A 17,974-nucleotide genomic window follows, 5' to 3' on the forward strand; every position below is an offset into this window, starting at 1 on the left:
GAGGGTTAACACGCTTCAAAGTCTTCATATGTCTCATGTCTGTCTCATTGAATTGCGACATCACTTTGTCGCTATACTGACATTTAGCTTGTTTGTTTGCCTTGCGGAAGGAATAACTACACCGTTTGTATTCGGCCATATCCCCAGTCACCTTTCCATGGTTAAATGCAGTGGTTTGCACTTTCAGTTTTGCACGAATGCCGCCATCTATCCATGGTTTCTGGTTAGGGTAGGTTTTAATAGTCGTAGTAGGTACAACATCTCCTATACACTTCCTTATAAACTCACTCACCAAATCAGCGTATACGTCAATATTATTCTCTGAGGCTACCCGGAACATGTCTCAGTCCGCGTGATCAAAACATTCTTGAAGCGTGGATTCCGATTGGTCAGTCCTGCGATGAATAGTCCTTAGCACGGTTACATCCTGTTTGAGTTTCTGCCATAGGAAGGGAGGAGCAAAATGTCTACCTTGTTATCTAGAGACATTAGCAAATATACTTGGAAGCGGTGGGTGGTGTGGCCTCCGAAGTCTGACCAGAAGACCGCTCAGTCTTCTCCGGCGGCGTTGTTTTGGGTCAGCCTCTGGAATCTGTTCAAATGCCCTGGGTGGTTCGGACAAAGGATCCGCTTCGGGAAAGTTGTATTGCTGGTCGTAATGCTGATAAGTTGACATTTTTATTTATTTTATTTTACCTTTATTTAACCAGGCAAGTCAGTTAAGAACAAATCGTTATTTTCAATGGAACGACAGATTTGTACCTTGTCAGCTCAGGGGTTTTAATTAACTTGCAACCTTCCGGTTACTAGTCCACCGCTCTAACCACTAGGCTACCCTGCCGCCCCAGGATACCCTGTTGCTCTGATATCCAATAGTTCTTCCCAGCTGTGTGTAATAACACTTAAGATTTTCTGGGTTAACAATATAAGAAATAATACAAAAAACCGAAATACTGCAGAGTTTCCTAAGGACTAGAAGCGAGGCAGCCCTTTCTGTCGACGTCATCTTATCTGTTTAACACTATACATGTCAACTACTACAGCGACTGAAATTACTGCAACAATTAACAAAGTTAGTTTCAGAATGGGTGCCAAGGAATAAGTTAGTCCTAAATATTTGAAAAACTAAAAGCATTTTATTTGGGACAAATAATTCACTAATCCCTAAACCTCAACTAAATTGTATAATGAATAATGTGAAAATTGAGCAAATTGAGGTGACTAAACTGCCTGCAGTAACCCTGGATTGTAAACTATCATGGTCAAAACATGTAGATACAACATTAGCTAAGATGGGGAGAAGTCTGTCCACAATAAAGCACTGCTCTGCCTTCTTAACAACACTATCAACAGGGCAGGTCCTACGGGCCCTAGTTTTGTCTCACCTGGACTACTTTTCAGTCATGTGGTCAGGTGCCACAAAAGATGTAGGAAAATTACAACTGGCTCAGAACAGAGCAGCACAGCTGGCCCTTAAATGTACACGGGTACAGTACCTAACATTAATGATATGCATGTCAATCTCTCATGCCTCAAAGTGGAGGAGAGATTTACTTCATCACTACTTGTTTTTGTAAGAAGTGTTGACAAGCTGAATGCACTGAGCTGTCTGTTTTAAACTTCTTCAGGATCGGTGGGTCTCCCAAGGGACCGTTGAGCTAACTTAGGCTAGTGAGATAGCATGAGGTTGTATGTAACACGAACATTTCCCAGGACATAGACATATCTGATATTGGCAGAAAGCTTAAATGATTGTTAATGTCCAATTTACAGTAGCTATTACAGTGAAAGAATACCATGTTATTGTTTCAGGAGTTATGCACAGTTATGAACTTGAAAAGTTATTAATAAACCAATTAGGTACATTTGGGCAGTCTTGATACAAAATTGAATATACATGCAATGGTTCATTGGCTCAGTCTAAAACTTTGCACATACACTGCTGCCATCTAGTGGCCAAAATTCTAAATTGTGCCTAGGCTAGAATAATATATGATGGCATTTCTCTTGCATTTCAAAGATGATTGTACAATTTTTATTTTATTTTTAAACGGTTTTTTTCTTTGTATTTTCTTTTACCAGATTGAATGTGTTATATTCTCTTACATTCATTTCACATTTCTACAAACTTCAAAGTGTTTCCTTTAAAATGTTATCAAGAATATGCATGTCTTTGCTTCAATACCTGAGCTACAGGCAGATAGATTTGGGTATGTCATTTTAGGCAAAAATTTAAAAAAAGGGGCAGATCCTTAAGAGGTTTTAAACTACTAGCACACAGCTTGGACATCAATGCATACCATACAAGACATGTCACTAGAGTTCCCTTCACAATCCCCAAGCCCAGAACAGACTATGGTGCTCAGTGCTACATAGTGTAGAGCCATGACTACATGGAACTCTATTCTGGTAACTGATGCAAACAGTAGAATCTCTTAAAAAATAGTTACAAATATCTTATGGAACAGCGGGGACTGTGAAGAGACACACACACAGGTACAGACATGCATACGTACACACACACTAGCATACGCACACTACACACACGTACATTGTAATATTGTTCTATGGTGGTATTATACATTTTGTATTGTAGATATGTAATGGTGTTTTATATTTTGTTTTGAATATAATATACAGTGGGGCAAAAAAGTATTTAGTCAGCCACCAATTGTGCAAGTTCTCCCACTTAAAAAGATGAGAGAGGCCTGTAATTTTCATCATAGGTACACTTCAACTATGATAGACAAAATGAGAAATCCAGAAAATCACATTGTAGGATTTTTAATGAATTTATTTGCAAATTATGGTGGAAAATAAGTATTTGGTCACCTACAAACAAGCAAGATTTCTGGCTCTCACAGACCTGTAACTTCTTCTTTAAGAGGCTCCTCTGTCCTCCACTCGTTACCTGTATTAATGGTACCTGTTTGAACTTGTTATCAGTATAAAAGACACCTGTCCACAACCTCAAACAGTCACACTCCAAACTCCACTATGGCCAAGACCAAAGAGCTGTCAAAGGACACCAGAAACAAAATTGTAGACCTGCACCAGGCTGGGAAGACTGAATCTGCAATAGGTAAGCAGCTTGGTTTGAAGAAATCAACTGTGGGAGCAATTATTAGGAAATGGAAGACATACAAGACCACTGATAATCTCCCTTGATCTGGGGCTTCACGCAAGATCTCACCCCGAGTGGATCTTCCAGCAAGTCAATGACCCCAAGCACACATCAAAATCCACAAAGAAAATGGTTTATTGACCACAAAATCAACATTAGCAATGGCCATCTGTCTCGAGACTTGAACCTCATTGGAAACCAGTGGTTTGAATTGAACAGGGCAGTCCACAAGCACAGACCGAAGGACATCAAGGATCTGGAAAGATTCTGTATGGAGGAATGGTCTAAGGTCCCTCCCGATGTGTTCTCCAATCTCATTAAACATGATAAAAGTGCCTTTACCCTCGCAAGGGGAGGGTGGACAAAATATTGAAAACTAGGTGCCAATAATATTTAAAATATATATATATATTTGTTAACCAAAATATATTTATTTATTAATTAATTGTTGGACATAAAAGACTGTAAAAACACCAGAAACATGTTCCAACGTATTAATAAATATATTTGTGGTCATATACAGGACGGCAGGTAGCCTAGAGGTTAGAGCGTTTGACTAAAAACCGAAAGGTTGAAAGATCAAATCCCTGAGCTGACAAGGTAAAAAACTGTCGGTCTGCCCCGGAACAAGGCAGTTAACCCACTGTTCCTAGACCAGTTAACCCACTGTTCCCAGGCTGTCATTGTAAATAAGAAATTCTTCTTAACTGACTTGCTTAGTTAAATAACAGTTAGAAAAAATACATGTAAGTAAGGTTGAAATTGTGTTTTAGTCAAGTATTACATCTGTTTGGGCTTGTGGAAACATGTACAGTCTACAAATGATGTTATAATTATGTTCCAGCCTCCTGTCCATCCGCTCAAGAAGAAAATGGTCCTTGGCTCAATCTAGTCTATGATACCTGGAATAGGGTGCCATTTTGGATCCACCCCATGACAGGAAGAGAAGAAAAGTCTGAGTGATTTTATCTTCCTGGTTGGAAGGCCTGTCATACACAATATGACCAAATCTAAAGACAGAGGGTAGAGAGTTATTGGAACAGAGAGTAAAGGGATTATTCAATTTAGAAACCCTACAGCTACATTGGTGACTCGTGATGGAATTCACCACTGATCTGTGAAGAAAAGAAAAGTTGTATTTTGTAGAACCTTAGAAAATGAAAGTGTTTGCAGTACTGTGTGATTCCACTCAGTGTGGTAACCAACCATGTCTCTCTGTGTGGGGTACTTCTGACAAGGCAAAGCTGGTTGAAATCATAACATAATTTTAACCCGTTTACAAGGTTGTGATGACATTATTTCAACATGTTTTTTTCCGCTGGGTAGTACATATGGCATTAGAGAAATTTACCACAATTTGTCACTGAAAAAAACACAACAAAAAAAACTGTTGCCTACGAAAAACTCATAGTCAGTGTTGATTATGGACAAATGATTAGATCCCACTGATAATGTTTATATTTTCAGACCTTTAGTCAGATACGGTGCCTTCAGAAAATATTCATACCCCTTGACTTATTCCACATGTTCTGTTACAGCCTGAATTAAAAATGGTTGAAATATATTTGTTTTCTCACCCATCTACACACAATACCCCCTAATAACACAGTGAAAACATGGAAACATTTTTGCAAATTTATTGAAAATCAAATGCAGAAATATCAAATGTAAATAAGTATTCACACCCCTGAATCAATACTTTGGCGGTGATTGCAGCTTTGAGCCGTCTTGGGTATGTCTGTATCAGCTTTGAGCCGTCTTGGGTATGTCTGTATCAGCTTTGAGCCGTCTTGGGTATGTCTGTATCAGCTTTGAGCCGTCTTGGGTATGTCTGTATCAGCTTTGAGCCGTCTTGGGTATGTCTGTATCAGCTTTGAGCCGTCTTGGGTATGTCTGTATCAGCTTTGAGCCGTCTTGGGTATGTCTGTATCAGCTTTCAGCCGTCTTGGGTATGTCTGTATCAGCTTTGCACATCTGGATTTGGGTTTTTTCTCCCATTCTTTTATGCAGATTTACTGAAGCATTGTTAAGTTAGATGTGGGGTGGTGGTGAACAGTGATGTTCAAGTCTATCCACAGATTTCAATGGGATTTAAGTCTGGCTTTGGCTGTGCCACTCAAGTACTTTCCCATTGTTGTTCTGAAGCCATTCCAGCATTGCTTTGGCTGTATGCTTGGGGTCATTGTAAGTGTTGGAACGGTAACCTTTGCCCTAGTCTAAGGTAATTTGCCTCTGAAGCAGGTTCTGATCAAGGATTTGCCTGTATCTGGCTCCAGTCATTGTTCCCTCTATCCTTACCAGTCTCCCAGTCCCTGCCGCTGAAAAGCATCCCCATAGCATGATGCTGCCACCCTTATGCTTCACGGTAGGGATGGTGTTAGATGGGTGAAGAGCTGTCCCTGGTTTTCTCCAGACAGTGTTTTACATTCATGCCAAAGAGTTACATTTGTCTCATCAGACCACAGAATATTTTGCCTTATCTCAGGGTCTTTCATGTTTCTTTTTCCAGGCGTGCTGTCATGTGCCTTTTTCTCAGGATAGGCTTCCATCTGGCCACTCTCCCTTAAAACTGTTAGTGAAATTCTAAATTCCTCTGTATTATTTCCCAATCAGAATTATTACTCTGTCAATGCATTCTAAAGGGATTGTAAGACCCAAGAGTCCCGGTCTTAAAAGTCAGGTAACAGCGTTTAATTCAAGAGAGTACTGCCACATACACATTTTTCCACAGGTTATAAACTGAAAATGACGTCAGCGTTTTCTAAATGTTCTATCTCTTTCACCGGTAGAGAGGCCCTATAGTTCTCGAGCCTTCGCTCCACGCCTGAAGTCAAGGTCAGTCAGTTTAAATCAGCATTCTAGACAGTCTGGAGATAGTCCGTTCCTGCCACCTGGAGATAGTACATTCATTTGTACAAGGAACAGACCGTCATTTTTACTAAACTCCTGACTATATTATATACAATTGGGAATGGGAGCAAGAGAGAAAATGCATATATGTACAGTACATTATAGCATTTGGACTAGTCAGTTCTGATTGGAATGTATACATAATTAGTCATTTCAACCATAATTTCCTCCAACAAAAACCCAGATTGGTGAAGTGCTGTTGTCCTTGTGGCAGGTTCTCCCATCTCAACCAAGGAACTCTGTAGTTCAGGGGAGATTTCCCTGGCCAAGGTCCTTCTTGCCCGGTTGCTCAGTTTGGTCGGACAGCCAGCTCTAGGCAGAATCTGGGTAGTTCCATATTTTTTTCAATTTCCCAATGATTTCCCAATTTCCCAATTTCAACAATCTATAAATTAATTTGGAATGTCATAGCAAAGGCGTGTGGCTAATTATGTAAATGAGATCTCTCTATTTCATTTTAAATACATTTGCAAAAGTTTCTGAAAACATGTTTTCACTTTGTCATTATGGGGTATTGTGTGTAGGCGGGTGATTTGAATTATTATTTATTTTTTAATCCATTTTGAATTCATGCTGTAACACCAACAAATGTGGAATAAGTTAAGGAATATGAATGTCTGAATACACTGTATATGATGTGTTTATTTGAATGGGCAGCAGCACAGCGGTGGTATAATGACCACGTTCCTGACCCTACATTAACCCTAATAACCATGCACAGTGGGAAAAGCAGCAGCCCTGTCCGTTCCAGTCAGGGACTAAAGAGAAGATCAGGGGAGATTTCCTTGATTTGAACAGACAGCACTGCAGACAGAGGGAGAACACAATGGGAATCCAGGGATATGTCCCAAATGGCATCATATTCCCTATCTAGTGCACTACTTTTGAGCCCTGGTCCATTGATTGCACTAAATATGGAATAGGGTTTAATTTGGAACGTAACCCCACACAGGCCTTCCCAGCAACCATTAGGAGCCATTAGCCTTCCCGTGGGAGCTAATAATTGCCCATTTTCAAGACAGAATAAAAATATGAATGTGTTAATTGCTTGAAAAAAACCACCCCTTTATTCTGTCTCTGGTTTGCGTCCCAAATGGCACCCTGTTATTATAGTGCTTTACTTTTTTCCCTATGTAGTGCACTACTTTTGACCAGGGCCAGAGTCTTCATAGCTGGATACCCTCCTGGTATTGTGAATTCTGCTCCTCTTTGTCTCCCCTACATGCTCTCTCTGCTCTCTATTCCATCACCAGTAATGAACAAAGGTCAACGTGTTCACTCTCCCTCTCATCGCTGTGTCAATGGCAATGTCTGTCTGCTATTAAAGTTAAGTACTTATTAAACCAGGCCTTTCACTGCCTCATGTTCTAAATACCAACCTATACAGGCAGCTTGTTGCCTTAACCCGGACCAGACAGTAGTGTGAGTACAACCAACAGACGGTTATATAAACGGTAAAGTAGGAATATTAAGGGTGGATAATCAGTGGAATCTGGTCCCTAAGTCCCTGTGGGGTTCCTGGAGACTATTTGCTTCAGCTTAGTTAGATGACATCAACTTGGTACCAAATGTTAAATAGTCTTTAACCTCGGTGTCTTTGTGTTGGGTACTTAAAAGGCTCTGTGTGTTCTCTCTCTGTATAGAGTAAGGCATGCTGCAGCTTATTGGGGCATTTCTATTGGCAGCTGCGGTATGAGTCATTTCTGTGCTAGGCCCTCTAGCTGTCTTGTGTTCTGTCTTTGTGCCGACCCTGCTGGAAGCCTGGGCACCTCCTCTAGACAGCTCTGCTCCCGTTCTGTCCATCTGGCGTTCGGGGCTCTGAGGCTGCACTTTGGCCCGACTCAGCACTTTATGCTTCCCTTCTCTCACAGACATTAGCACACTTCTCATCCTGTCGTACCTCCTTTCTCACGGCGGCGTCTCCATTCTACAGAGTGCCATTTCATCACTTCTCCTCATGTCTCTATCCGACTGGCTTTCCTCTCTCCCTCCTCCTCATGTCTCTATCCGGCTGGCTTCCCTCTCTCCCTCCTCCTGGCTCTTGCAGAAGCCAAATGCCTGTTCCACAACCTGTTGTGATGTTTCATGGAATAGGTCACTCTGTTGATCAGATTGCTCTATTTTTCTTCTATCTACATTAACATGAACGTTTGGTCATTTACCAGACGCTCTTTTCTAAAGCCACTTAGTCGGTACATTCAACTAAGGTAGGTAAGAGAACCATCATATATCACAGTCATTGCAAGTAAAATCTTCCCCGCAAAAAGCAGCTAATGGTACTGCACTTGACAAGTGTCTGTTTAGGGGATTGACTATATAAACTACTACAGTCATGACCATGCATAGCTCCAGTTTGAGTGGTTACTTTACTGTGAGAGACTTGGACACTTTCTGCACATTTTAACTAGTTGCATGATCGAAACTGCTCTTCTTTATCATACAACGGAGAGTGACTCCTGCTCACAAAATGGCCCTGAATGTCAATGACACATTTCTCAAGTATTACTGTGTGCACAGTACCTGCTGGCGGATCATTGCATCCTCGTTTTGCCACCAGCTCTGTAATGGATGTATATGTTCTCAGGTTAGGTCTCGCAGTGCAAGACTGCTTCAATCCCACTGATGATATACACTGTACTGCTTCAATCCCACTGATGATATACACTGTACTGCTTCAATCCCACTGATGATATACACTGTACTGCTTCAATCCCACTGATGATATACACTGTACTGCTTCAATCCCACTGATGATATACACTGTACTGCTTCAATCCCACTGATGATATACACTGTACTGCTTCAATCCCACTGATGATATACACTGTACTGCTTCAATCCCACTGATGATATACACTGTACTGCTTCAATCCCACTGATGATATACACTGTACTGCTTCAATCCCACTGATGATATTCACTGTACTGCTTCAATCCCACTGATGATATACACTGTACTGCTTCAATTCCACTGATGATATACACTGTACTGCTTCATTCCCACTGATGATATGCACTGTACTGCTTCATTCCCACTGATGATATTCACTGTACTGCTTCATTCCCACTGATGATATACACTGTACTGCTTCATTCCCACTGATGATATACACTGTACTGCTTCATTCCCACTGATGATATTCACTGTACTGCTTCAATTCCCACTGATGATATACACTGTACTGCTTCAATCCACTGATGATATACACTGTACTGCTTCATTCCCACTGATGATATGCACTGTACTGCTTCATTCCCACTGATGATATTCACTGTACTGCTTCATTCCCACTGATGATATACACTGTACTGCTTCATTCCCACTGATGATATACACTGTACTGCTTCAATCCCACTGATGATATACACTGTACTGCTTCATTCCCACTGAGGATATACACTGTACTGCTTCATTCCCACTGAGCATATACACTGTACTGATCATGTACTGTACACTGTACTGCTTCATTCCCACTGAGCATATACACTGTACTGCTTCATTCCCACTGAGCATATACACTGTACTGATCATGTACTGTACACTGTACTGCTTCATTCCCACTGAGCATATACACTGTACTGCTTCATTCCCACTGAGCATATACACTGTACTGCTTCATTCCCACTGAGCATATACACTGTACATTCCCACTGAGGATATACACTGTACTGCTTCATTCCCACTGAGCATATACACTGTACTGCTTCATTCCCACTGAGCATATACACTGTATACACTGCTTTCATTCCCACTGAGCATATACACTGTACTGCTTCATTCCCACTGAGCATATACACTGTACTGCTTCATTCCCACTGAGCATATACACTGTACTGCTTCATTCCCACTGAGCATATACACTGTACTGCTTCATTCCCACTGAGCATATACACTGTACTGATTATGTACTGTACACTGTACTGCTTCATTCCCACTGAGCATATACACTGTACTGCTTCATTCCCACTGAGCATATACACTGTACTGCTTCATTCCCACTGAGCATATACACTGTACTGATTATGTACTGTACACTGTACTGTATGTGTACACTGATTATGTCTTACGCATGTGCTCCTCTTAAATGGTTCACGGTAACACTTTATTTTGAGAGGCACAATGCTGCGCAACAATCTATTAATAGATTATTATTATTATTATTAACAATAAATTACATCTTGGATAATCTCCATTGAAAATGCTCTTTAGTTCACTATTAGGCTTAATCTGTGTCAGAGAAACCTTCCCAAAGAGTTACAATATGTGGTATCTCTGTGCGGTATTTCCTGCAGGTGCTGGAGGCTGGGCTCCTGTGGAGTCTAATAAGTACCAATGGTTGGAGGTGGACCTGGGGGAGCGGACAGAGATCACAGCCGTGGCCACGCAGGGTCGCTATGGCAGCTCAGACTGGGTCTCCTCCTTCCTCCTCATGTTCAGCGACACGGGCTGCAACTGGAAACAGTACCGCCAGGAGGACAACATCCGGGTAAGTTAGTGGGACAAGACCATAATGGCTGTGTATAAAATGGCACATATTGGCACCCTTTTCCCTGTATAGTGTGCTACGTTTTACCAGGGCTACCCTCGGCTCCCAGGCTCACGTTGTGGCAAGGTGGAAGCTTGCGGCAGAGCCTAGACAAGGGCCCTGGTCAAATGTAGTACACTGTATAGGGAGCCATTTCAGATGCAGACCAGTACACCATGTAGCCGACTCATAAGAGTCCTTTCACTATCAATGAATAATAGATGAAACACCGGAAGGCAGGAACAGCTCAGCTTAGCTCTGTACTGTTGACTGAGGTAATTATTAGATGTAGCTGCTTTTTAGTGTTACCATCCTTGTTACTTGCTTTCTGTACTAAATAACATTCGGATAATTTTAGCTGACATGAGGAGGAGAAAATTTGAAAGATTGTCAATTAAATTAATGTATTTCACAACTACAGTACTCTCATCTTCTCGCAGTTTGACTATGCATATTGTAAAAAGTACTAAGCAAAAAGTGTCTGCACATATTCTGATAAATCCTAAAAACCTTTTTAAGGATTTTTAAACTCCAGATGCTAGTCTTCCCAGTTAGTCGATGACAGTCGATGACAGCAGCAGTCTAGCATCAGTATCGTTCAAAAGTCCTAGTGTGTTTTTTTTGTTTCCTGAGACAGGGTTTAGTAAGTTTAAGTTTTAGGGATGAGTGTTGTTCACTCTCTTTCTCTCTCCATGAGCAAAGGCTTTTCAGACAGGGGGCAGGCAATGGAGAGATGTGCTCCTTGACTCTGGGTATATTTCAAAGGGATACCTCACTCCAGGAGCAAATGAGATGCTGCTTCATGAGCTTTATCATACACACACACACAACACACACACACACACACACACACACACACACACACACACACACACACACACACACACACACACACACACACACACACACACACACACACACACACACAAATGAGATGCAGCATACTGAGCTTCCTCAGCAGGGAGGCAGTGCAATTTGTTGGGCTTAATGCTCCACTTCACCAGACGCATGGCTCATCCTCCCTCTTTAAAGACGCAAGTTAGCATTTTTCATTATGAATCTTGTTCTAGAGACAGCTCTGCAGCGTGGTCACTAGCTGGCATAGCCACAAAGTCATAAAATCAGATTTTAAACCTAACCTTAACCTTAACCCTAACCTTAACCACACTGCTAAACCTAATGCCAAACCCTAAACTTAAATTAAGACCAAAAAGCACATTTTTGTTTTCAGGAATTTTGACAATATAGCAAATTTTGCCTTTGCAGTTGGCCTATCTAGAGGAATCTCAGTTCTGCCTCCAGGACAACACTCATTCCAATAAATGTCAACCTGCTTTAAAGACACTGAAGATGCTTCTCACCCTTTCAAATTATGCAAGAATGATAAGAAAGTACATTTCACTCCAAGACAGACGTAAAATGCTATAGTATAAACTTAGGTAAAAAAATATATATTTTTAAAACACTGTAGTATCGGACACAGCTCTTCATTTTTGAAAATTCCAATGCCACCTCAGACCTCAGACCTCACTTTTTATTTTAAGTTTCAGTTGAAGTGGGTTCCATTGATTTCCTTTACAATAGGCAGGTGACTGGAGGGGGAAACAGTCCCCATTACTCTTATGAGAAAGGCTCATGATGGGTACTGAATAAGTCATGTGGTTATCGATTGCTGTTTGGCCACACACATTGCTGTAACCGCATATTTAGGGCCAACTGATGCTAGCCAGTGTAAAAGGGAGCTGACTTCTATCTATACAGTGTGCAACCATACCTCTCATGTCAACCCAACTACTGGACTGGCTCCTATCGATCTCACAATAATAGTTAGCAAATTCTATGTTAATTAGGTATTTCACCATTATTTTGGAGTTTGAACCGCCAACCAGAGTGTCAACTTTAATGGGAGGATGGAATAGTGAGTAGGGCACTTCCAGGGTGATGACCCCATTATTAACCTTTCTTAAAGAGAGACAGGGTCTGTGTCCCAAATACCACCCTATTCCCTATTTAGTGCACTACTTTTGGCCAGGGTCCACACCCATGCATTTGGGACGCAACCAGAGAGCAGGAAGAGAGGACCAATAATAGGACACAGTAATATTTCCATGTCTTATTAGCCACATAAGTTAGGATCAGAGAGGTTAACTACGCTCATTATTCATAGAGTAGATCTAAGTGTTTGCCAGCAAAACATGAGAAAGAGAGCTTCAGTATTACATTTCTTATTAATCTGTTTATCTTTTACTGAAACCATTCTTCAGAACCCACTTCATCAATGCGGCTATGTGTTCTCCTCAGTCATATGAGGCTAAGTTAGTTATATAATAACTTTACTATACTATTCTTGGCAATACAAATGAATTTTTCAACATACTGTAGCAATAAAGTATTTTAGAAATGACTACACTAGGGACACGATTGTGGTGGTGGGGCGGTTAGAGGGGGGTCCATGGGTCCTCCCCCGGAAACACAGTTTGACATGACTTATTATGCTTCTCTTCAGGGGCATTTTGAGGGGTATATGTAAGGGTATTCTGAAAACACTAAGTGGAAGGATAAGTGAAAGGGTAAGTCGTCACCATCATTAATGAAGGTAATTCACTGCAAATATTAAGAAGACACAGAAGATGAAGACAGTTGTATTATAATGATGCAGGGTAAAACAAATATGATTTGTAGACGTGATTGGTGTTGTGGAGAGGTTGATCATCACATGCCGACATTTTGCCACCGTCATACATCAGTACAATACTGTATATACACCTTGAAAGGGACTCCAGTTTTGTGAGACTCCTTTTTTCCACTTTTTGAGAATAACTCTCCTCTCACTCACCTCTATACCAACCCTGCCACTGCTCCTGCATGCTCTGACCCCTTCTTACGGTTGCTTGCCTCTCTAGCACCCAATCACAGCAGGCAAGGACATACGGTGAGCTAGACAGAGACAGTGAACAATGTCCTGTGTTACTGGATAACCTATAAAGTGTACTTTAAAAGACACATTTACAGTCAGTTGCTCTATTAAAAATCACATTTGTCCAAATCTACGTGATTCATTCAAGCTATGTACATTGAAAATGCAGGGCCTAGTTCCATTGAATCTATTTTAACCCAGGTAAAAGTATGTGATGATCACTGAAGTCAGAGAGTGCACAGGTTGATGTTATGTGTATGCTGTACATGACTGGTTTCCAAAGGAAGCCAAATTTTTTTTTTTTTTACCACTATCAACATCAGTAAAATATTTTACAAATATATATATATATATATATATATTCACTTGACAGGGAACACACAGTTTTGTGACTGTTTATTTTCACATTACAGGATAAGTAATCTTAGTCACTCACTCTCTCACCTGTAGATCAACACTGCTGCTGCCCTTGCCAGCATTGACTTCCCTCTCCTCACAGTCTCTTGCCTCTCTCACACCCAATCACAGCAGACAAGGACACTTGAGACAGTGAACAATGTCCTGTGTTTTTGGATAATCTACGAAGTTTACTTTGAAAGGGCACATTTATAGCTGAGTTGCTCAGCAATCACACTTAACTCGGTCTACATGGGGTGGCAGGTAACCTGGCGGGTAGGAGTGTTAGACCAGTAACCGAAAGGTTGCTGGATCGAATCCCTAAGCTGACAAGGTAAAAATCTGTTGTTCTGCCCCTGAGAAAGGCAGTTAACCCACTGTTCCCCAGGCGCCGATGACGTGGATGTCGATTTAAGTCAGCTCTCCGCAGCTCTCTGTTGCAGAGGGTTTAGGTTAAATGCGGAAGACACATTTCAGTTGAACTGACTAGGTATCCCCCTTTCCCTACATGATTCTTTCAAGATTTTAAATGACATGACCAAATAAGTGCTATACCTGGCCTGCTGTATAGAATGACAGTTTCCATCCCCCCTCTGATCTACTGTCTTCCACTCAGCCTGAGCTGTGCAGTGTCCATAGCTCAGTGGGACAGAAGTTTCAGCTCAGTGGGACAGAAGTTCCTAGGGGCGATGTGCGTGCTACTAACTTACTTTTCTTTTAAGATGATGCCCAAAAAAAGGCGAATACCTGGACCATTTATTTTACCTGGCGGTGGCATGTGGAGACAGACTAGGCTGAGACTCACTACTCACTCCCTCACACTGTGAATATGATTGTGCACGTAGCTAGTCACCTCCCAGGCTCTAATTTCTGCCGCATAGAGCCTGGTAACACTGTGCCTCAAAGTGAGACTTGAAAGGTGTGTGGTTAAAGGTAGACTCAGCGATATGACATAGAAGCCAAAAGTAAACAGCTTAGTGGGTCAATTTCCACAACAAGAAGAGTGTTAATGTGTGTGACTGTGTTGCATCTAGTTCATCTCAATATCTCCGGTGCTGCTTGTGGCAATGTCATTTCACTGAGCCTACATTTAAAATGGAGAGGGAGAAAGCCTGCTACAACTGTATGAGATGGGACATTGAAAAATTGCTGAGATCGCCAATCAATGTAAATGTTCTATCACAGCGACCACATTATTTTGTCCAGAGCCCAATTGATTCTGAATTCGGGCATAGAAAATGTATATGTGCAAAAAAAAATGTTGACGCATACTTTCCGATTTCCCAAACTCACTTCTTTGTTTGGCCCATTACTTGCAATGCTTGCACGTTGAAATCCACAAAGAGGGGAGGTGCTACATGCCTGGTGATGGACAGAGATCAGCCCATTAAAAGTGGTGTCTAGTGTCTATTTTCTCTGCTCCTGCCATAGACTACCAAGTACTGTTCTGATGCGCTCTGAAACCAAACATCCAGACCGAGAGCAAGCTGGCTGGTAGGCAAGATTAGTAGCTGTAATGTCTGCTTCCAACTCACACCCCCTGGACGCAGCTCACTTTCCAGCCCACTTTCTAGCTCACACTCTCAGACACCTAGATCCCCTGAATGCAGCTCACTCTCCAGATTCCAATCACCTGAATTCTAATCACCTGTTCACACACCTGTATGTCATTATCACACACTATTTAGTTCAGTTATTTGCACCCCATCACTGTGAGGTATTGTTTGTTTTGTGACACATTGCTTTCAGAGTGCTGGGTTTCCTGTGAATGACTCCTCCCATGTATGATGAGTTTTTGCCTGCCTCACTAACGATGGCTATTCCCTGCCTGTACTTCAGATTTCTTGTTATCTACCTATTGCCTGATCTCCCAGACTACATTACTAGCCTTTTCCTTGCCTGTACTGGTGCCCTTTTGGACCCCCTATGTATGAGCTTCTGCCTGCCCCTGGACCCAGCTTCCTGCCTCCTCCTGTGGTTCTTTGCAATAAACACCTTCTGCGCCCTGCACTTGAAACCAGCTCTCTGTCTCCCCTTGTGTTCATTACAGTACCTAGTAACTAGATCTAGCTAGATCTAGCTTGTCCATTGAGTCAACCAGTTAAATATGATGTAGATTCCAATGAGTGCATGGATTACATCACACCACCACAACAAAACCTTAGTAGCTCTATTTCCATATTATGATTTTTATTTTATTTCAAGGGGGCAGTTGAGGTTCAATTGAAATGCAAGCTACTCTGATTTTTCACTGATGCACACCAATGAATGAATAGCGTGCATATACACTGGTGCATATAGCTGTTGATTTATTCAGCAAAATATCATAGTTATTTAGGTGAAATCTATTCAACTTGCTTGTTTCGTTTGGCCAGTTCAATGCAATGCCATGTCACTAATACACCAACTTTTTAAAATGTATTTTTAAAAACGTTTTTACAATGGTGAGTTAAAGGTCAATGCTAACAACTGTTTGTTCGATGATGCAGACATTGCACAGTGCACCATTTATATGAAGTGTGCACAGCATTAACCACATTTCCATTCACAGTTTTTATGCGTGTAAAGTCATATCGTATAAAATAAAATCCCGACAGGTGATGGAAACGGTGTAATTTTATAAATGCCAACATAATTTGTCTGTTCCACATGGCGGGTGGAAGGTAATGCAGGAATTGGTGGTGAAAACGTCTGTATGTGCAAATATTGATATAACAACCATCATATCAAAGTAAACTTGGTGTCACGTGATATGGTGCGTTCTTCTCCCACTACAACTCATGAAACTATGCAGTTTATTAGGCTACAGATGAAATAAATTACGAACTCCACAGGGTGGTGAAAGTGCACAGTGATGAGCTTGATGATGCTTTCCAATAAATATTAAGTGTCTTATTCTGGTGACAAGATGATTGATGCTTGATTGCCATTTGACAATTAAAAATGTTCTCGCTCTTATCCATTATAATCTCATGGAGATTAGCCAACCTGCACAGCCTACATGCACTGTATCTGCAAGATGTTGGCAAGAGTGCAGGTGCCAGAACGAGATTAGGCACATTTGCTATTCAATGCAACAGTTGTTGTGGCAAAACTATTGGTAGAGTTGTAAATGCGATGGAAGCACAACATTGAACTTTAGATTTGTATTTGGTACATGAAACATGAAAGCATAAGTGGAAAAGTACATGTTGTGTGCACTACTTACTCACGCACTGATTATGTTATCCTCAACAAGTTCATTTGGTGGAAACACCACTGGTGGGAAAATGCACATTTTCTTCATGCAGATTCTAGAATATTCGCATGAAAATCTGTCGCCAATTAGATGGAAACCTAGCTACTGATAAATTCTGCAAAATGTCCTAGTTGTCTCTGCGAAATAATCTACTTTAACTAGCTTGTTTCGTTGGGCCAGCTTAATGCAATGCAATGCATGGTCATTGGTCACTAAGAGAAACGTAAAGAAAAAATGTCACATCGAATATCTACCTTAGCGGAACATTGTTTGCGACGTGCTTGTTGCTCGCTATATTTCATTTCAAGGAGGGGAGAGGGATGGGCACAACACCAGAGGGGGGCATTCCATTCCAGATACAGTTGAAGTCGGAAGTTTACATACACTTGGGTTGGAGTCATTAAAACTCATTTTTCAACCACTCCACACATTTCTTGTTAACAAACTATAGTTTTGGCAAGTCGGTTAGAACATCTCCTTTGTGCATGATACAAGTAATTTTTCCAACAATTGTTTACAGACAGATTATTTCACTTATAATTCACTGTATTGTAATTCCAGTGGGTCAGAAGTTTACATACACTAAGTTTACTGTTCCTTTAAAACCTCTTTGGGCTAAGTGGGACGCTAGCGACCCACCTCGACAACATCCGGTGAAATTGCAGAGTGCGAAATTCAAAATACAAAATTATTATATAATATTATTATTATATTGAACATTCATGAAAATATAAGCGTCTTACATCGTTTAAAAGCTTAACTTCTTGTTAATCCAACCGCTTTGTAATATTTCAAAAAGGCTTTATGGCGAAAGCATACCATAAGATTACCTGAAGACAGCGCCCCCTTCTGCCAGCATTAAA

General features: G+C 41.1%; 1 protein-coding gene across 3 annotated transcripts in view; it reads left to right on the forward strand.

The window, feature by feature from the left end:
* The window catches only part of cntnap3 (contactin associated protein family member 3), a 193,204-nt gene that overhangs the window by 37,378 nt on the left and 137,852 nt on the right, over positions 1-17,974 (forward strand). For all 3 annotated transcript variants that reach the window (XM_042326590.1, XM_042326591.1, XM_024430942.2), the window contains exon 3: positions 10,328-10,521. In XM_042326590.1, the coding sequence (XP_042182524.1) occupies positions 10,328-10,521 (194 nt within the window). The remainder of the gene's footprint in view (positions 1-10,327; positions 10,522-17,974) is intronic.

Source organism: Oncorhynchus tshawytscha, linkage group LG09 (genome assembly GCF_018296145.1).
Source record: "Oncorhynchus tshawytscha isolate Ot180627B linkage group LG09, Otsh_v2.0, whole genome shotgun sequence".
NCBI lineage: Eukaryota > Metazoa > Chordata > Actinopteri > Salmoniformes > Salmonidae > Oncorhynchus > Oncorhynchus tshawytscha.